Source organism: Ziziphus jujuba, chromosome 11, assembly GCF_031755915.1.
Source record: "Ziziphus jujuba cultivar Dongzao chromosome 11, ASM3175591v1".
Lineage (NCBI taxonomy): Eukaryota > Viridiplantae > Streptophyta > Magnoliopsida > Rosales > Rhamnaceae > Ziziphus > Ziziphus jujuba.
The window spans coordinates 7,298,965-7,320,619 of NC_083389.1; the positions used below are offsets into that span (position 1 = coordinate 7,298,965).

General features: G+C 34.3%; 3 protein-coding genes across 4 annotated transcripts; 2 read left to right on the top strand and 1 right to left on the bottom strand.

Moving 5' to 3' along the window:
- Nucleotides 1-1,716: 1,716 nt before the first annotated feature.
- LOC107431878 (putative white-brown complex homolog protein 30) lies at nt 1,717-9,001 on the bottom strand. The gene is made up of 14 exons (XM_060812619.1): nt 7,913-9,001; nt 7,723-7,799; nt 7,299-7,571; nt 6,960-7,023; nt 6,707-6,853; nt 6,498-6,532; nt 5,934-6,007; nt 4,628-5,553; nt 3,982-4,278; nt 3,437-3,892; nt 3,124-3,272; nt 2,695-2,981; nt 2,448-2,581; nt 1,717-2,156 (listed from the first exon to the last, which is right to left on the bottom strand). The coding sequence occupies exons 1-14, from the start codon at nt 8,149-8,151 to the stop codon at nt 2,000-2,002; spliced, it is 3,315 nt and encodes a 1,104-aa protein (XP_060668602.1). The 5' UTR covers nt 8,152-9,001; the 3' UTR covers nt 1,717-1,999.
- A 1,253-nt stretch (nt 9,002-10,254) lies between these two features.
- Nucleotides 10,255-14,145, top strand: LOC107431877 (serine/threonine-protein kinase PCRK1-like). The gene is made up of 5 exons (XM_048465994.2): nt 10,255-10,483; nt 11,249-11,673; nt 12,418-12,678; nt 12,844-12,966; nt 13,183-14,145. Exons 2-5 carry the CDS (start codon nt 11,317-11,319, stop codon nt 13,696-13,698), a joined length of 1,257 nt encoding a protein of 418 aa, XP_048321951.2. The 5' UTR covers nt 10,255-10,483; nt 11,249-11,316; the 3' UTR covers nt 13,699-14,145.
- A 1,882-nt stretch (nt 14,146-16,027) lies between these two features.
- LOC107431978 (OVARIAN TUMOR DOMAIN-containing deubiquitinating enzyme 12) lies at nt 16,028-20,494 on the top strand. 2 transcript variants are annotated; one of them, XM_048465495.2, is made up of 12 exons: nt 16,028-16,299; nt 16,687-16,897; nt 17,672-18,039; nt 18,141-18,301; nt 18,565-18,638; nt 18,823-18,877; nt 19,044-19,118; nt 19,233-19,306; nt 19,409-19,457; nt 19,576-19,660; nt 19,850-19,906; nt 20,125-20,494. In XM_048465495.2, exons 3-12 carry the CDS (start codon nt 17,718-17,720, stop codon nt 20,184-20,186), a joined length of 1,014 nt encoding a protein of 337 aa, XP_048321452.2. In that variant the 5' UTR covers nt 16,028-16,299; nt 16,687-16,897; nt 17,672-17,717; the 3' UTR covers nt 20,187-20,494. The 2 variants fall into 2 exon arrangements, with proteins under 2 accessions (XP_048321452.2, XP_015898521.3); XM_016043035.4 differs by lacking the exon at nt 16,687-16,897 and having other exon boundaries at nt 16,031-16,299.
- The last annotated feature ends 1,161 nt before the right edge of the window (nt 20,495-21,655 follow it).

Sequence of the window (21,655 nt, forward strand, 5' to 3'; positions counted from 1 at the left end):
TAATGAAGATCATTGGAAATGAATGATTAGAATATTAATGTACTTATGATATACTCGTGATTATGGATTGTACGAAAAAATATGTCTTACTGTATTAGAAGGATACAATGATGTAAATTGGATATTAGGTATCAAAAATTCAAAGTCCATGAGTAACTATGTGATCACATTAGTAGGTGCAGTTGTAACATGGAAGTCATCCAAACAAATTATTATAACTCGATCCACAATAAAATCTGAGCTCATTGCATTAGATAAATATGGTGAAAATGTTGAATAACTATGGCAATTTTGAGAGGATATTTCTAGATGGCCTAAATTGTGCCAGCAATAAGTATACATTGTAATAGTCGATCTGGGATTGCCAGGGCACAATATATTATATATATAATGGAAAGTCTAGACACATTCGTCATAAACATAATTTTATTAGACAGTTAATCTTAATTGGAGTTATCTCGATAAAGTGTGTAAAGTTGAAAGACAATATGATGGATCCGCTAACCAAAGGGTTAAATAGAAATTTAGTTGAGAAGTCATCGAGGGGAATGGGATTGAAGCTCATAAGAAAAGTCAATTCGATGGAAACCCAATCTAGTTGATTGGAAATCCCAACATCTAGGTTCAATACGAAAATGCATTTGTAAAAATTGGTATGGATCATTATGGGGTTAATTCTGTGCCAATTCCTATAATGAAACAGCATAAATATGCTTTTAATGATTATTATATATGTGTGTTTGGTAATCTATGCATAATCATGCTAATTACATTGGAAATAAAAATCACCTATATGAGAGAGAAGAGTGGCCGCTTCAAAAAAGAATTGATAAATGCACAATTCTCTAAAAACTCTCGCAGAACTAGAAAGATGTTCAAGACCAAAATAAATATAAGAGCGAGAACCGAAGTGTACCAAGAAGGAATAATGTGTGAATTACATTATCATCTACACAAACAATGAAATGATTCAAACATATCGTATCTACCATTAATTAGTAATATAAATATAGTCTTATAAGGACATGTTCAAAGAATAACATCTAATTATTTTATGTAGATTCCAACCATAGAGCTTTACCACTAGAGTTTTGCATTGTCCTTAATTGTTAAATCATTCATGTGGAGAATTGTAGCATTTTTAACATTTAATTTAATTGAATGATTTAGCATTTTTTTTTTTATATTGATGAGTTTTGTATTAATAAGGAATAAATGAGTTTTAATGGAATTGATGACATGTTTTTACCGTTTGAGGCTTTATATACAACTTTTTGGAGCTCTTTTTTTAGCACAAAGAATAATTGAACAAAGAAGAAGAATTTTGTGGAGTTATAGTGTAGTTTACATTGTGTGCATAAGTGTGGTAATACATTAAGTTAGCAGTGAAAGATTTTGGTTGTGTCATATCTGAAATCTAAATCATCCGTTGTATCCTAGAAAACAAACATCACAAAACCATCTGTACCGGTGGGATGAAATTCATTTTAAAGATACTGTGGTATCATACAAGTCTCAAATAAATCTTTCAACATCATACATACAGGTTCAGGAATTTTTTTTTATTTTTTCTTATATTGTATACTAGAAAATGTCCATGTTTTTATGGAATAATGCTTTTCAAAATCTTTCCAAGTACCTTCATATTGTAACCAAACTTTTCCATCATGCTGTTGATGTAACTGATTTCGAAAACAACAATTCTAAGTGCAAATATGTAAAGGAATAATCAAGCTGATTTTCTTTTTCTTTTTCTTTTTTCCATTTTTTTCTTCTTTCTGTACATAGCAAATTGTGTCAGTATTGTCTACTTGCACTGTAAAGAGCTTGCTACAATATTACATATCATTAGCCATCAATTCATGTTTGCTAAAGAGAAGTTGTATTCCTTCAGGTGGCTAAGTGAACCCCTACTGCTGATTAATTTACTATGCTACCAAGTGTTTTTCAAAATTGACTGCTATTTTTTTTTTTTTTTTTTTTTCCCAAAACACAAAACTCACTTCTTTTGGAAGGTCAGCATTAGAAAGAAAGCCACCACACGACTAAGTAAACCAAATAGGAAGAGCCTGGCTAGACAAAGGTTCCAATCGTGAAGATCATACCCACTTTTGTACAATGCATCGCAGCGGGTTATCAACCACACTCCGGAATACCTGAAGAAAAGAGCAGATAGAAAGTTAAGGCAAAGATTACCAGAAAGCAATGCTACTCAGAATTGTATAACTATGTTTTTAAAAGCACATGCAAAGACAGTTCAAAATTTAACAGTACAAAGTCTCCGTTTTCCATACTGCATGAAAGTTTTGACCACAATTCTCAGTAGACAATATCCAGCTTTGAGTGTGTCTATGAATGCAGTAAGACAACAGATTTTTGTTTTGATATTTGCAAAGGTAAATCATTAAGCGGCTCTACAAGACGAGAAAGAAACAAGCCGAACAAACCTTTCAGCATTTGCAATGACAAAAGCTTCTAGGGCCCACTTTGTGTAGCAGAATCTTCCTAAAACCTTCACAACTTTGCTATCTTTATCTTGGGTTGCAATTAGGGTCATAACAACTGGAAGAAGCACTGACCACTGCAAAGAGAAAGAAATACTGAAGTGAAGAACTTATTTAACTGTAATATCACAGTTAAAACATATATTGACATGTGAAGTGTTGATATTAAAGTGTTGTTCCTGTATATTACCAATTGTGCAGGACTTGGATCAAGGTAAATGGCAAGTGCATAAGCTATGCCAGTCACGCAGTACACAAGGAAAACCAAAACAATGTAATTGTCGAGAAAGGATGATCTGGGATTGTTGAAGAAATAGAACATAGATAGATAAACCAAAGGCTTGACAATGGTATTGAAATGATCTACTGTATCTTTGGACAGAAAATTCGCCAGACTGCTGATCCCTGATGCTCTTTCTCTCCAGTAATGTAATTTGTCCAAAAATGATCTCAGAGCCGCAATTTTTGATAGTAGTGCTGCAAAACAATAAGGAAAGACAAGAACATAAGAATATGCTAGAATTTTTGTGTAGTTGAGGAACGGCTATTTTATGCTTAGGTAATAAAAGGGGATCATATTTCCTAAAAATGGTTAAAAAGTTTGCATTCTTATACTTACAAACAGCAATTACAGTGTAAGTATAGCTGGTGGACCCCAATGTTTCATCGCTCACTTTAGCAAGGGTCCCTAAGCAGGCTCCAGCAATTAATAAAATCAGATAATCAACTGCTTGTATTTTGGATTCTCTTAGCCTTTGCTTACCAACCCTGAAAGGAAATTACTCGTATAGCCAGATATTTGTGTTAGAAACATCAAAGTTTCGTAAGTACGTTGTAAATTTATTTATTTATTTTGTTTTTCCAATTTACAACATTTTGGAGAGACTAAAAAGGGTTTAGGCTTGAGTAGAGTTGAATGATGAAAGCTATACCTTCCAAGGAAATATCTATACTGTCTAAGTACACCAGGAGTTCTTCTGTTGGATAAATCCGGAGACTTTAAGAAGTTGTGATCCATATGATCTTTTTTCATCTCAACATTGTACTTCACATCCTGCCAGAATTCTCCTGCAAAAGCTGGTTCAGTACTTGCATCACTACTTGATGAGGCACCAGCTCCATCAATAAGTTGCAGCATATCTGGGGGTACTGGGTACCCGTTGTGAAGCATCCATCTGACTGGAAGTTGTTCACTGGTCACACCGGAGCTTGGTTTGACTAGACCCTCTAGAATGTCAATGTAGTGATCTGGGGGATTAACACGTTCTGGTACGATGATGCCAACTCCTGAAAAGTATTCTTCAACTTTCTTTACTGAACCATGATATACAGTAAGACCACCTTTGGCTAGGAGTATTAGATCATCAAACATCTTGAACAGGGAATAGCTGTTTTGATAAAAAGAAAGTTAAATATTCATTCAAATTAAATAACTTCTCAAACAGAACATGAGTCTTAAGAAATAGAAAGCATGTACCTCGGCTGGTGAACTACCATGCATATGTTTACCCCTTCAAGAGCTTCACGTCGTAGTGCTCTAAGAAGTAAATTGGAAGATGAACTATCCAAACCAGATGTAGGCTCATCCAAGATCAGTAATGAGGGTTCCATGACCATCTCTAGCCCAACATTTACTCGCTTCCTTTGACCTCCAGATATTCCTCTTCTCTCCACTGTCCCAACAAGGGAATCCCGCACTGCCTGCAGTCCCAAAGCCTCTATAACTCTTTCAACCACCAGAACCTTATCAGGTTTTGGCATGTCCGCAGATAGTCTCCAAAAACAGAAATAAGAATCAGTAATATATACAAAAAAAAGAAAAAAAATACTAGACAATAGTTTTATTGTCACTGAAGTAGTTGAGTGAGAACTTGTGGCCACAGACAAGACAAGAAATATTAAGATAGTAATGGAACAAAATTCTCATACGAGTAATTGTAGCAGACAGCAAGCATTTTGGACATGCCACTGTCATTGATAGATAACTTATCAAATCAAGCAGACAGAGCATACTTAGGAAGATGATAACTAAAACCGGTGATCTACTATGATGAAAAGTAATAAAATGCCTCATGTTTAGCCCAAGTATGGTAACAACATAAGACCGACCATATTGCAAATACCTGCATCTTGCACTGAATCGAAGATTCTCTTCCACTGTCAAATTCCCATGCACAATATCATCCTGCGGTACAAAACCAATAATTTTCTTGTATGACTTCATTGACTGCAGCTTTCCATTTATGAAGATTGAACCAGTTGTAGTGCATCCAGTTGCTTTTCCTGATAAAGCAGAAAGAAATGTCGTTTTCCCAGCCCCTGAAGGACCCATGACAGCTGAAACTCGACCAGGCATGATCTTCCCAGTTACACACCTCAAGAGATGCTTATGTTTCCCCTTTAAAGTGAGAGTTAGGTCTTTAAAAGCCACTTCAATCACAGGTCTGGTCTTGATTTCTACATCAGTAGCCATTGAAATTACTCCTGAGAATGTCAAGTTCTTGTTTTTCTGCTGCATTGCTTTCTCCTTCTCAATTTGCCCATAGGCATACTTGAATATTTGGCTCTGAGTGTGTAATTGTTTACCTTTTGGAGCTTGCTTTTTAATATTTTTGTCTCCAATCTGCAAATTAAAGCCTTCATGACTATTTGGATTCTCGTCAATTTTACGTAACATTTTTGTAAGGCTGCTTGGTTCTGTTTTCTTTCCTTTTGAAACCGGTGCAGATTGCTGAGGTGCACTTGAAGTGCCTGGATGCAAAGGTGGTAAAGAATTATCAGATGGCACAGATGTTGTGTCACCCAAACCCTTCCAATCCGGTTGCCTTGTTGATTTTTTGCGAGAAAACGTGTGTGATAGCTGTTGTTGCAAACCTACTGCACGCTTCTTGGCCATGTCTTTTGCAGATTTCCACCTTTCACGTGCTTGTGCCGTTTCTCTTGCATGTCTTGCTGCAGCTTCCCTGGACTTTGCCTGTCTTCTTTCTCGAGTACTAAGAACTTGATCAGAACAGTTATATATAATGACTAGCAGCATACTCAGTGCTACCTACAAAGGGATGTTAACGAAATCAATTTCATATAGTTGAAGTCATATGAAGAGATATTCCAGCTAAAAAGAATGAAAGAGTCATATGAGGAGATATAGCCGAGCTAGGTCTGCAAGGTTGTTTGGCATTTCTTCATGCATAAAAACTTGAAATGCTAATTACAAATAAGAGCATATGCAATGGGAATTAGGTTGACAATTACAATAAACTGTCAGCCTGGCTACATTGCATCATCCATGGTTATCAAACGAAACAGATATAAGTTAAAAACACAGCTGATCAATAATTATCTATACCCTGCTTAACAAACAAGATCACGGTACTAGCTTAAGATTTATGTTCACGTTGTCATCTAAGACAACATAAGCAAATCACTTACAATCAGAATGACCCCATAAGCACGGATATTTTGGTTTGAAGTCTTTGAATTGCAGGTAGCCAACTGGAAGCATGCTGCAAATGGTCGTAATAATCAAATATCAACATCCTTCCTTCTCATACTCAAAAGTATTGACAAAACTACTTGAGTGATGCACTGCTTTTGAATTTGAAGAACAATGCAGTGCGAAGATGAATGATATTCAGAAATATCATATTCTTAGTGACAATAAGATGCGTTTAACCAGTTTTATAAGATTCATCGAAAATATCATAATGATTCTTCCAGCATTCTAGTAGAGCATTTTAATGACAAACAACATCTAAAAGCAACTTCCTCTAAACTAACAACTGCTTTCATTAAATAATTGTTTCCTTAAATCAATGTTACAAAAAATTCATTTTCCTATTTCTTTCCTGTAAAAGGTCCTAATGACTAATAAGGTAGAAATGGAAGGAAAGAAAATGGGAAATAGCTTACATACAAATGTTAACTTCTGTATGGCATGGCACAAATCGCTATGATGCTAAAAAATAGAATAAAATAAAATGGGAAAACACTTACGTTGTTCGGAAGTTGAACCCATTCTACAGTAATGTCTGAAGTTGCATGAACAGAAAATATTAGTAAATGAAGATGCTGAACACCAATTGTCAGCATGTGAAAAAAGAAAAATCAATGGCAATGCTTCGGATCCTTGCTTTATTATCTCACAGAAAACGGCAAACAGCAAACAATTAAGCAATCTGAGATCTAGGATAAGAGGTCAATACCCTTTACTGCAACCAACTTCAGTTATGGTAGTGGGGCAGTATGAACCTGGTGCACAGAAAATATCACTGCTACTCCCTAAGTCAGCCCAAACATCTGCACCGCCACAAGTATGATTTGGTTGTCCAGGAGGTATTTGGTAACCATATCTGCAAAATTATGTTAACCATGTAGATTAATGCATGGTATGCCCATATAAGACCCGAGCACGAAGACTTTAAAAACTTTAAAAAGAGTATGATATTACGAACTTACGGATCACATAGTCCAGTCGACTTATTCAGTTTAGCAAGCGGACAGAAAGAACCTGATGGGCAAGCTTCATTTGGAAGAAAATTTTGAAATAAATTGAAGGCCTTACAATGCAAAAATGATTAAATGTGGGAACTCTTGCATCACTATAAATCAAATTTACAGAGACTAAGAAAACTTTCACAAGAGTCTAAAACAGAATCAATATATCCAAACGTTTGCTCGCTTAAAAAATAGATAGAATTAGATAGAAAAGCATCAACCTCAAAGGAATGATAAGATGGTAAATTACAAGCAAACTCTTACAACACTAAATGGCTGGGGATGTTATAACGTACTTACGTATCATGCAAGTAAGACCCATGGGACAGAAGAAACCCTCACAACAAGGCTGACAATCCCGAGTTCTGTAAGGAATGGTTGTAGATTTGAGGTCAAGCTTCTTATCATTGCCGATACTACAACCCCAACCTGGTTCGCACCCGGATTTCCATGATGTCAAATTGCAGTTCTTGTTTGGTTTCAAGTATGAAGAATCTTTATCCCTCATATCAAGGAAACTATTGAAGTAGAATCTTATTTCTGCTGCTGTACATAGTCGATTTGTGAGATCTCCTGTTTGACAGAACCACATCAATTATCAGGCTAAATTTTTTATTAATTTGATTGTGCCACCATTCATTTCTAGGATACATAGAGATGGTAAAAGTTGAAGAAGACAAAACATGAAAACAAAACGACTTAATAAACAAAATAAAAATCATACCTTTCGTCTTCTTAATGCAATCAGACAAGAAACCCAATTTTCCTCTGAAATTGAATGCTTCATCCCAATCAGACTCTCTGCAATGCAAGGTATAAAAAATAAGCAATAAAAAATAATAAAAAAAATCATGGGTTGAAATCAATATTGAATGAAAAACCAGAGAACTAGAGGAATTATGTGAATTACTTACACATTCTTTATGCAGAAGTGCAAATCCTTTTTTATATCATTTGTTAAAATAGTAGAGAGATTTGAAAGCCTGTTGTAGATCAATTCCGTAACAATGGGAAGCACAGCTGGGTTTTTGGTTTGACTGTAATCATTCCCGTTCACGCAATGTGTGCTCGGCAACAAGCTCAAAACAACAATGAGAAACAAGAAAACATGTGGAAGCCAATGGAGTTTAATCCTCAATTCATTCATTTCCATCACTTGAAGCTCCTTAAGTTCCCCATCTCAAAAAACTGTATTTATTAAGCAGCCATCCAAGAATTGTGTATTAAATACACGTAAACCAAAAGGTTCTGAATTCAAATTTGCAAATTCCATATGATAATGATTTACCGAGTATATATATATATATATATATATGTTACATAAGCAATATCCAAGCTAGACTTTGAACATCAACAGGAAGCTTTCATGGATCAACAGCAAAAAAAATCTGCATAGATGGTGCTTGAAAGTGCCTAATGTCATTGATCATAACGTTAATTTCTGGAACAAGATGTCATCTTTTACGGCATTGAGTAAAGGGTGTTCTTCAAAATGTCAAATTGAACGTCGGAAAATCTATTGCAAAATCAACAGTAGAGGCTCAAAGTGGGTTTTTTTTTTTTTTTTTTTGGGTAACTGCAAAAACGGTGAATTTTCGGTCAATGGTGTATTTAGGATTTTGGAGGAGGTCCGGATTTCGGGACGCAGAAATGGCGGAGAGGATTGGATGGCTACACTGAAAGGTTACAAGGATCAATTTTTATTAGTATAGCCTATTTTTTTTATTAAAATTAAAATTGCCTTATTAGTATATATTGTTAAATAATGAGATTGGCATTGTTTATTTCTTTTTGTTTCATTTAATTTCTTTTTGCATGAAGAATTAAAGCCCCTGATATCTTCTACAATCTTATATTTTTTAATATAAATGATTATGGGTTTGTGTATTTTTCTTTTTTCTTTCCTTTTTTTTTTTTTTTTTTTTTTGTTGTATGTGTATTTTTCATGTGTTTAGTTCTTCCTTTCTCACACTTTTCCTACTCATAAGAGAACATTTTATTCACTTTAGAATATTTTGTTTGAAAGCCGAACAATCAAAATGCAACTGCTTCATTGGATTTGTCCAAACAAAATACGTAGCGACAAAGTGAACGTGCTATAACTGTTCCATTTGACCCAAGAAGTTGCAAGGAAACTATCAGATGGAAATATTTATTTTTGGAGGTGACAGAAGAAATTATAGTTTATTCTGGCTATACATCAAAACTTGTAATAAAATAAATAAATATATTGTACATTCTATACACACTATTTATATACATATAACTGAGACGACCTACTGATAAAAAATATTATAATGAAATAATTCTTTTTTTTTTTTTTGTGGGAAATACTGAAATAAATTTAGTATTAGAAACGATGATATTATCTTTTGAGGTGATGAAATCAAACGAAGTGTAGATGACGCGAAACCTCTTGTCAAAAATCCTAAAAAAATCAGCAAGCGGGTTCTTAAAGTTAAAAATAGTAAGTGATATCTGATATGTGAACGTGTAAAATGGATTTTGGTTTTTTGTTTTGTTTTCTTTCCCAATTGTGTCATTTCCAGTCTACTTTCTTGCTATGAATTCTATCTTAAAAATAATAGCCGACCACATGTTTGTATTATCAGCAGCCAATAGAATCATTAGCAATTTTAGCATCATAAAGTTTGAAACTTTTTTCTAGTCTAATAAATCCTCAATTTTCAAAGCTTGATAAAAGAATACAGTCAAGTCTAACCCAAAAAATAAGAAAAAGAAGAAAAATAATTATCATCGGGTGCTTCATATTATTATACGGCAGCTTTATCGTTATTCGTTAAAAAAAGAAAAAAAAAAAAAGAAAAGAAAAAAACTACCTTATTTATATTATATGATTATGTCTTTCAATGGGCACTCTATTTGAACCAATAGAAAGGAAAAAAGAAAAAAAAATAAAAATGAAGAATTACTGTCTTTGTTTCCCTACATGACTCGCGGTATGTATGTGAGACAACGATTTACTATACGCTAAAAAATGTTGCAAAAAAAATTTTTCTTTTCCAAATTCCAGGACTACTTTGACCTGTACTATTTATCCTATACATAGAAGACTTTTCTTCAGTCTATTTGCCTCCTTTGTCTTGTTGCTCACGTGTTTCTAATTCACACAGAGAGACGGGTTTTAGAGTGGCTATTTACAATTTGACTATGTGTATGGAATAACAATTATATTTTAATATATTTACCCAAAAAAAAAAAAAACAATTATATTCTAATGTAATGTTATTTCAGAAATGTGGGTTTTAGAATTTAATTTTGGTTGGTGAGCTTAGCTGACCTCCAGTTGCCGTGTGAGGACTTCTCTGAAAGCCCGGACTCGACCTTTTTGGTCTAGCTTCTCAGGTCTTTCTTCTGGCAAACTGCTAAATGGGTCTTCTCAGATCGTTCCTTTCATTTTGGATTTTCTCTCAAGGCTAGGACATACAGTTTGTTTAGTTACACTGTAATCATCAAATTCTGAGGTATGTTCTGCCGAAATTTATAGTTAATTATTATTTATATATGTTGGATGCTTTGTTATGTTTAAACTAGGGGTAAATCTGAAACTTATATAGATATAACTCTGATAATTGTTATCATGTGTCTGAAAATCATACAATCTTGTGAAAAATGTACGATTCAGCAAGCTACTGAAAATTGGTAATTTTATATATATATATATCTATATATATATATATATTTTTTTTTTTTTTCTGGGTCGGGATTCAATTGACCCGTGGTTGTAGGGATAATAAAGATTTTGTTTTCTTATCTATGTCTTTCATGGGTTTTAATAGATTCAAAGTTATAGTTATTTTATAGAACTATGATTCTTTGAACTTTAAAGTAGTGAAGAATATATATGTTGGGTATTTAACGAGAAAATAAAGGTTTCAGTTTTATGTTGGTTATTTGTGCTAAGAAATGGAAACAACAACGATATGGGGAAGAGATACTTATTCGGTTACTGGAGTCTGTCTTTTTTGTTGAAAAAGTTGCTATTTTTGTTTGTCTGGTTAAAGAAATCCAGACGTTTGGTTTTGAGCAATCTAACTAATATAGTCAATGAAAGATGTGTATCCTGCCTGTCAAGTTTTTTTTTTTTTTTTTCCTTTCCCTGTGGAAAATTATGTCAGAAAGACAAGAGTGGAAGTTTGGAAAATGCAATTTTGAGCTGTTTTACCAAATTATGAGTTTTCCCCCCCTAATTTTTTACTATATTTCATTGTTGTTAATTGATGATTCAGTGATTGTGAGGCTCTCTTCTGCTTCTGGATCTATAGTGAGGATTATAGTGTTTTACGTTTTTGGAGCTATGAAGTGCTTTTCATTCTCCATTGGAGACAAAAAGGATGAACAGAAGACGAATCAGTCAACACTTACAGATGGTGAAATGAAGAGATCTGGTTCCGAATTAAATTCCCAAAATATTTCTGATGCCAGCACTGAGTCTTTGAGGCGGAACTCATACCCTAGTTTCTCTCAAAGACCCAGCAATCTGAAAATATTTACAGTTCCTGAGCTGAAGTCAGCCACAAAGAACTTTAGCCGCTCTGCGATGTTAGGAGAGGGTGGTTTTGGGTGTGTCTATAAGGGATTGATAAAGAGCTCAGAAGATCCTTCAGGAAAACTTGAAGTTGCAGTGAAGAAGCTCAGTAAAAGAGGATTGCAGGCAAGATTTCTACCTCTTAATAAAAATTTTGAAATATTGTATTGTCACAGATAAAATTATACAAGCCAATTTGTTTTACTGATTACTAATTAATGCTGTGCAAATACCCTGTTAACCCCTAATATTTCAATTAACACATATTTCTAGGCATTATTATAATTCAAATTTCTCTTCTTCTACTTTAGAAGAAGGAAAGAGATCTTTCTCTTCCAATCTTATGTATCACTGTTTTGCAGTCTGTCATTACAGGTTTCCTTCATTCTTGGCAATTTATTAGCATATAAGTGATCTTTGAGGCTGTCTAAATATCTTATAAGGACTCTAAATGTTGTTTCTTTGGCTGGAAACAAAATTGAATTGCTGGAAAATTCCTTTAAAATTTCTCTTAAAATAAGATGATCATTTCCAAGCTATACGTTTCTTTTATTTTATTAAAAAACTCAACAAAGATATGATATGGTTAAACTGAACTCATGCCAGGCCACTGTAATTCTTTCTTTTGTACTATGAGTCCATGACCATTTGCATATAGTTTTTTCTTCAATCTTTTATAAATTTTGCTGTTTTCCCTGGTTGATTGTTAGGATAACTTTGTGCTTGATGGTTAAAAGTAATGTAGTCTCATGAGGAGATAGTTGCTCTGGTTAATCTTGTCACTTAAGATGTTTCTTTACATTTCCAGGTCACTAGATAAGAATATTCAATTGCATGATTTACCGAGGATACACTTCTTTTCTATGACAGGGGCACAAGGAATGGGTTACCGAAGTAAATGTCCTTGGGGTGGTTGAGCATCCTAACCTTGTTAAATTGGTGGGCTACTGTGCTGAAGATGATGAAAGGGGAATCCAAAGGCTTCTTATATATGAATATATGCCTAATGGAAGTGTAGAGGACCATATATCCTCTCAATGTGAGATACCTCTTCCATGGAACATGAGATTGAAAATAGCTCAAGATGCTGCTCGTGGCTTAGCATATCTACATGAAGGGATGGACTTCCAGGTATTTTAGTTTTATTTTCCATGCCAGTATGTTTTATTTTTATTCCATGTATTTCATATTTCGTCTCAAGCAAAAAGTTTGTAATGAAAGTGTTTTGCATATTTGTGGCCCTGTGGGAGTTCAGTTCTATACAGCTCTTAACATATTTCATAACACATGATGTAGATCATCTTCCGGGATTTCAAATCTTCAAATATCCTTCTAGATGACCAGTGGAATGCGAAGCTATCAGACTTTGGAATGGCTAGGTTGGGCCCAACAGAAGGATTAACTCACGTCTCTACTGCGGTATGCTCATACATTTCAATCATAAAATGGTCACCATTCACCAACTATATATTGTGAGAAGCTGAATAAAGAATATTTTTGTAACTTCTTCTTCAATGCTGTTTTAACACCACCCCAATACACTGTGACCCTGTTTGCGTGCATAAAAGAGCAACACATAAGCGTTTGGTAATTTTATAGTATACCAGCACTTACATGACTTGTGATTCTCATCAGGTTGTTGGGACAATGGGATATGCAGCACCTGAATATCTCCAAACCGGACGTCTTACTTACAAGAATGATGTGTGGAGCTATGGAGTCTTTCTCTATGAACTTATAACAGGTAGGCGTCCTATAGATAAAAGCCGGCCTAAGAGTGAGCAGAAGCTTTTAGATTGGGTGAGGCCACACTTATCAGACTCAAAGAAGTTCAGACTAATAATAGACCCTAGGCTCGAAGGGAAATACCCTCTCAAGTCAGTCCAAAAGCTTGCACTTTTAGCCAACCGGTGCTTGGTCAGAAATCCAAAGAATCGGCCTAAGATGAGCGAGGTTTTGGATATGGTGAATGAAATTATGGGGGTACCAACAGAAGCAAAGAGTCCAAATCCACCCTTGAAGAATCTGCCATCATTGGAAACTTCAGGGAAAAGTGAAGTGAAGAACAAGAGGAGAATTGTGGATTTGAAATCTGGAGAAAGTGGCTGGTTTGCTCGCTTGTTTACACCGAAGCTTCTAAGAACATGCTGATCGAAGTAACTCCATAAAAACAGGACCTTTGCGGCTGAGGCATGAATTACAACTAGGATGAACAACACGACTGTACAAACTCCAGATACACATATCAAGTAAATAATGTCTTCCCCCAACTAAAGCTAAAGAGAAAAATCTGTGAATAGAGCAGCTCTGGAAGGACGATTCAGATACAGTTAAGCTTGGTCAGCTGGTTCTTTTTGCTACTCCATAGTTGGAAGGTAACAAGATTTTATTAGAGAACCACTATTTAGTGCCAAAGTTTGGGAGTCTTTCCAGATAGATAGAGGCTAATTACTAAATCTTGACATGATAATTTGTACCTTTTTCTTTTCTTTTTTTTTTTTTTTTTTTCCGATGTATCCAATTATGTAACATTTACAGGCTTATTTGGGGAAAAAAAATTGCGAAGAAAACGTGTAAAATGAACAAGTTTTGTTTGAATTCGATTTTTTTTTTTTTTTTTTTTGGGGAATTCTGATAAGTTACGTATCGGAAAGAAATATACAGTAGTAATAAATGGGATGAGCTAATAATGGTTAAAAAAGCTAGAAATTGCATCGATTATCTGCAGTTATAATTGGGTATTTTAGAAAAGTACAATTCCTGCCAATATGTTCAACTTTTATTGCAAAATTGATTGAGACCATAGTTTACCATGTTGGGATATTTGCTTATTTCTAAAACTTGAAGAAGACAGAAAAAATGTATTTGTCTTAGACAGGAACACAGAATAAAAAAAAGGCCATCTACCAAAACTCAGATGAGAATCCGGTACCAAAAAACCAAGGAACACATCCTGGTTTTGGGCCTTTTGTTCAAATGTTGCGTGTTGAATATTCCTAGTATGCTGATTTTGCCAACAGAAGATAAGGTATAAATAAAACAAAACAAAACACAAATTTGTTGGTATCAGTCGCCAACACATCTTGATTTGCCCATCTCACACTCAAATAATACACAAAAAAAGCTCAACACTAAATCCATTGGTTTGTGAATTTTTGTGACCTGTGTGGAAACGGCACGTAATGCCAGCACTTGAAGAAGACGAAAAATATGTGGGGCTTTGCTACACAAAAAGCTTTACAAAGAAAGGTTGAGCCTACTGTTACGTGTAAGTTAAAATGCTGTAACTTTTTTTGTGGTGTTTCCCAAATGTGAAGCAAAGCATATGCATATAAACATATAAAATCTTTCACACGTATTAATTAATTTATATATATATACATATTGTGGCAAACATTAACTTGCACTAAAAACCACTTGAAAGTGAAGGCACTAAAAAGAAGATCAACCAAGTAAAAATGTAGTTAAATTCATCCCAAAAGTTCCGCACTTTGGAAGAAAAGTCAAGAATTGCCAGCCAGTTTTTGGAACCTCAATGGCTTTTGTTTCCTGCAGAAAAATTAGAAAGGAACGAGAGGAGCTACTTCCCTTGAGCCGACTTCAAAAGTCTTTGGGGGTTATCAGGTCAAGCTCATTTATTCCCACTTTACAAGAAAGATGTCCAACACCAGCTTTGCATCTAGCTTCATTTATAATGGAAAAACCATATTTTGACCGAACCCCACGATGTAAAACTTTATGAATTTTACAAATTTAGATTTTTTTTATTTTTTTCAATTAATAATCTTCAATATTCTCCAAAAGATATCTTATGAAGGGTGGTTTCCTTGAGTAGCACCCTTTTCTGCAAATATCCATTTGGATCTGAATCTTCTTCCATTAGATAATTAAAAAAGTGGTATCTTTAAAACAAATAATACTTTCTTATTGGATCTTCCTTCCTTCGTATCAATATGAGAATTTAATTTTTCAAAGGATCTCAATCCTTAAATATGCACAATTTTTTCATGTATCACATCGATGATCCCACTTCAATGGTAGTGAATAATCTTAAAAAAATAAAAAATAATAAAATATAATGATGAACTTATTGAATCGATTTATATTATGACATCCTTAACCACATGTGAAAAGGACCTCTCTACAAGGAAACGTCAAATTGGCTATTTGAGAATAGAGCAGCCATTGGCTATTTGAGAATAGAGCAGCCAATTTGTACTAAAAACTCCCAATCATAGCCGTTAAACACCTTAAACGGATTTAAATCGTAACCATCCAGTTTCCATACCAAACAAATCCAACGTTTACAGTCAGATCTAATTAGCATTAATGACCATTAAATCCCGGTTAAGATATAAGATACCGATCGACGCGGTTATTTTAAATTAAACTAAATAAAACGAATTAAAAAAATCAAGACCGTTCAATGAATTGCCGCTTAAAGTCTGTCATTTTGCCAGTGGCTAGAAGATGCTCTGAACCGTTAGATGTGTCCGTACGCAGACTATGCCAGGAAAGTTGCTCGAGCTTTAACCATTGGCAACTGTATATAAGAGAGTGAAGTGCAACTCTTTCCCATTTTCCGCTTCATTTTTCAATGCTTCGTCGTCATCCACTGCGTTCGTACGCTTGCTAAAAGTACCAAAAAAAAAAGCGCTGTGCTTTGTGAATATCATCTTTAACCAAAACTTCCAAGCAAAGTTTCAAAGCTTTTTGGACTGTATTGGCTCGAATCCTAGCTCAGCTTATTGGGTGAGTTCTTAATCCAACATTTCCACTTTTTCTGATTGATATTTTTTTTGATTGTCCAACTGGGTAATGAAAATTTCGTCGATTTATATATGTTTGGGTTTTATTCTTTTGTTTTCTGTACCAAGTTTGCAGTTTTTTTTTTTTTTTTATTTTTTATAAGTTCTTAATTGGGTATATGGTTTTTTGATTGATTATTGAGATTTGCGTTTATGTTCGATTGGATATCGTTTTCTGCTTGGAAAGATGTGGTTTTGTTTTTTATATTGGAGTTAAGGGGTTAGATAGAGAGTATTTCGCAACGGTCATCATTAATTTAATGGCAGATAGAGTGTTCAACGTAGTAAGACAGACGGTTCTCATTTGTTTTAGTGAAAGATTTGCGTGCAGACAGTTGTTGTTGTCGTAAGTTTTGTCGTGTTGGAGAGGTCAACATAGGTTCAACAAAGTTTGTCTTCTCAAAAATATAGAACTGGGAAATTAAGATGAAGCATATATTATATGTGACCTTTAATCGAAGTGGAAACGGATAGGAAGGACTATTTGATCAGGCTTCGATTCTGGGACTGGTTTTTCTTAATTCGAATGCTACAAACAGCAGGTTTGTTTGGTATTATGATTTGCTTTTGTAAAATATTTTGATGTGAATATTGATTTTCACTTTTGGTGTATATTAGTCTTAAGAACAATAGAACAAGACTCTTCCCCACCCACCCACTTACATATGTTAATCACCGTTCAAAGTTTATTAAGCTTTTCGTCCTTCTGATAATTACAACGTTTGAACTATATGTTCTATATTTTCCTTATATACGACGTGTTGTTTTATATTTTAATTTTGATAAATAATTATTATTTTTTCAAATATATCTTGAAGGAAGAAAAAAAAGACAAAAAAGTTATTTTGTGATGGCAGCCCTTTTTATTTTATCGTCTTTATAGTTCGTTTCTTTTTAAAAAAATTCTCTAGATAGAATAATGCATGAAGAATGCAAGAACAAGGCCTATTGCTTTCTCTGGGTTATTTGTCATTTTTTTAATGTTTTAATTATAAATTATATTTCAACTGGGGGTGGCAGGTATGCTAGAGCGGTAATTACCTATATTTTCTTAGTCTTTTGACTGTGGGTTGAAGGACTTGCTGATCTCACCAAAATTTTAATTTACATGAGAACAAAATGTTATTTAATTATAACTGTAAGCTTACTGATCTCGCCAAATTTTAAATTATATTTAGATGGGGCAGGTAACAACAGCACATATACTTTTTATAATTGGTTATTGTTAGATGTCTAAATCAATTACAGATAGAAGGTCTAATTGTCTTTCCTTCCACCACTCTCTGATAAAGTCCACTTTCATGTTGTTGTTACAGATATTATGCAGTCGGGTCTTCATTTACAAATACTCTCTTAACAAAGATGGCTATCAACGAGTTTCATTCAGATCTTATGCAGTGGGGTCTTCGCTTACTTGATGGTGATCCCTATAACAGTTCTGGGTACTATGGTCAAATGATGCAAAATGATGCTGATGGCATTTATCAAGGACATTATGTGAGAGATCAATATGAAACGGAGTCTAACAATGTAGAGAATGATGAGATTATCGCACTTACTCTTCAAGAAGAATTTTCACAGATAGCTGTGACCGAAGCCTCAGGATACTTGGATACAGGAGGCTCACATGCATCCAATTTTGTGAATTCTTGGCATAGTCCATCCAGAGGGAACTATTATTCAGGTATTAGAAAAATTCACGATCAAACGTATCATGTATGCCCTGGCCACGAACTTATTTAAAGTAGATATCCTGATAATATTTTTATTTTAACATTGTTTCAGGTCATGATCGTGGCCGGGAAGAAGTTGATTCTGTGCTACCTTCTAGTTCATGTTCTAGCCCTGGTGATCAAGAAGAGTATTTGCATTCTTTGGAGCTAGCCGATGAATATACTGATGATAATCAAGTACACTGGAATTTTGATCAGATGACCCCTATTCCTGTAAGTGTCTCTTATGTAAAATTTATGACATACTGTAGGTCCAAGTTTGCTATTTATGATGAATACAACATATTCAATTTCTACATTTTGGCCTTTTTGGCATGCCCTAAGAATGTTACAGCTAGAAAATTCAAGACTGGTGCACAAATATTTACATGGCTATAATATGAGTACTATATCAGCATATGGTATGATTTGCAATGTTTATACTTGATTCAGTGAGCTTTTGCTGAAGAGTTGAAATTTTCCCTTTATGTTGAAAGCACGTTCCTAGGATTAATGGAGAAATTCCTCCGAGTGACGAAGTGACTTCAGATCATCAAACACTGCAGGACAGGTGATGCTTATCTTTGTCCTTTTCTAGGAGTTGAGCATCATGCTTTATTAATTATATGCCTATGTGGTAGCAGCAATATTTATTTTTTCATCTATCACATAAATTAATTCTTCTTCTTTCCCTCCTCTAGCTGTGGGTTGATGTTGAATTTGATTAGTAAAATAATTGTTTCCCTTTTCAATAGATTGCAATTGCATGATTTTGTTGAGCATACGGTTCAAGGAGATGGCAACTGTCAGGTTAGAATTTTATGTCTTGTTATGTTGTTACTCTGTATCCTTGAGGATAGACAATGCTTTGCCTCTCGTTTTATCAACTTCACGTTTATCCCTTGGCAATTGATTGTAGAATTTGCAGCTAATTTTTTTATTTTTTTATTTTTTTTCTCATGCTTTGTTTTTTCAGTTCCGTGCTCTATCAGATCAATTATATGGTACACCTGACCATCACAACCATGTGAGACAGCAAGTTGTAAATCAGGTCTCCGTTCTATAATCAAGCTACTTATTTGTACAACTGAATTTTGTGTTTATGTGTTGGATCTTTTACATGCATTCTCATTTATTTTTACATTTAATCGTTTACTGTTACCAGCTCAAGTCCGAGCCAGAGATATATGAGGGATATGTTCCGATGGCATATGATGACTATCTGGAGAAGATGTCCCAGTAATAATCAAATCCCTTTTCCCCTTGTTTTTCTGTCATTGATGGTATTTTGGCATAGGCTGGTCAAATTAGTAATCAATACCTTAATCTGTATTATACCAGGAGCGGCGAGTGGGGTGATCATGTCACACTGCAGGCAGCTGCTGATATGGTATACAAGATTTCTCTATAGAGAACACATTGATACGCATTTTGTGGATTTTTGTTTCTGGAAGAGTTATCATCATTCATTTCATCTAAGACTAATGCTTGTGAATATGTTATTGCAGTATGGAGTGAAAATTTTTGTCATTACTTCTTTTAAGGATCCCTATTGCATAGAGATTATTCCCAAATCTCGGAAGCCAAAACAAGGTAAGCTTGTAAAGCCCTTAATTTTTGTTTTGAGTGAAGATATTTGTTCAAATTTTTCAAGGCTTCTTGTAGGATTTCTGAAAATTCTTTATTTCATTACCCTACAAGAAAGTTTTTGGTTCCTTTATACTCAATTAAATATTACGCGTGGTTGGTAAGCCTTATCTGGAGATTGTTCAACTTGTGCAGTCATTTACTTGAGCTTTTGGGCAGAGGTGCACTACAACTCAATCTATCCTCAAGGAGGTACTTCTTAGATCTTTTAAGATAATAAGAATGCTGAGGAAATCAAACTTAGTTATATGGTCCAGCTAAGTGGATGATGCTAAGCTCCTTGCTTTTGGTTCTCCATCTTGTGCAACGTTTTAGTAATTATGAAGTTTAAGTCATCACGAATGTCTTTATATTTTCACATTAGCCATCGGAAATTAATGCGAGTGTTACTGTTATGGATTTTATTCCAGATATACCCACAAGTGAGAATAGGAAGAAGAAAAGGTGGTGGAGTTTTGGGAACAAGCATTAGAATTCTCCGCCTGGCCTGTGGGACTCCTGCTCTACTTGTTTCTGCTGCTAAAAAATGATGTGGATTTCTTGGTTCAGGACCCGCTTCATGTTCTCAGGTTTTGTCTCTTCTAAAATTTATCGAACTGGATCGGTCAATTGTATGAAAGCATTAGTGATATTCTTCTACAGTTATAAACCCACCTTAACTTCAATATAAAGTGCCTTGTAGCGCTCGACTTTTTCGACAAATGAACTTGTATTAAACATGTTCCATTTTTCTAGTACAATTTTGGGAAAGAAAGGAGCTAAAGAGGGCTTTCCACTCAATCTCTATAATGTATTCTTCCACCGGTTGGTCGGGTGGTGAAATATATATATACATATATATATATATATATGAGATTCTTAGTTTCAAAGTTTCAGAATCTTTTAAAAGAAAAATATTATTCCATGGTATATCCTTTGTTAAACATTGTCTTTGACGAAGAGACATATTGGTTGGTTACCCAGGGAGTCTTTTAACGGATTAGTGCATTCTATCCAAACAACATTCGGAACCAAAGTGCACTGCACCTTATTCAAGATTGTGATCAGAAACTTACATTTTGGCTGTAGAAAAACAAAGACGATTGTTGTAATGAGTGATTAGAGTAAATAACAGACAAACTAATCATTTTTTATTTATTTATTTTTATTGTAAACGAAAATCCAAAAAAGAAAAACTTGGAAATTCACATTATGCTTGAAATTATACCATTTACGGTTACAGTTTCATGCACTTGGTTGGAATGTTTCTTCCAATGCACTTGGTTGAAATGTTGCTCCCACCAAACGTAAAAACAAAAAAGGGAACGCTGCAGCTATGTGAAGTCTAAATTTCTAGCCATGGGAACTCATTGCATGACTTTGTTCTCCTACTCGTTCATTTTTGTTCAACTACAAGCATCCATCAACAGGGACTGTAGAAGAATTTTGTGCATAGCCTAATGATACGGCAAACAGCCGAAGCTTCATCATTGTTGGTTGTTTTTTTTTTTTTTTTTTGGGCTATGAATCACCATTGTTGGCTTACTTTGCAAATATAATCCCATCTTTTATCATAAAAAGCTACTTAATATTAAAATCTCTTCTATCATTTCTTCTTTTAGGTTAAAATGTAACTTCATTCATTAATTCTTGGAAACTCTAATAGTTTTTTTTTTTTTTTTTTAACAATATTATATATTTTTTCCTTTAAAAATTGTACCAACATATATAAAAAGCATCAGAAACAACCAGTTTGGATTAATTGAACAGTAATGGTGGGTCCAATGTTCCGTTTTCATAATGGCCAAGGGACCCTCCGAAAGTGCCATTGCCAAACACACTCATAGATCCCTATCTAACTTCGTTTCATGAAATTCTTTTTCTTTTCCCTTGAGATTTGATAATTTACAATCTTCTTCACTCACTCATTTCCAAGTAGTACCAATTCACATAACTATTAAA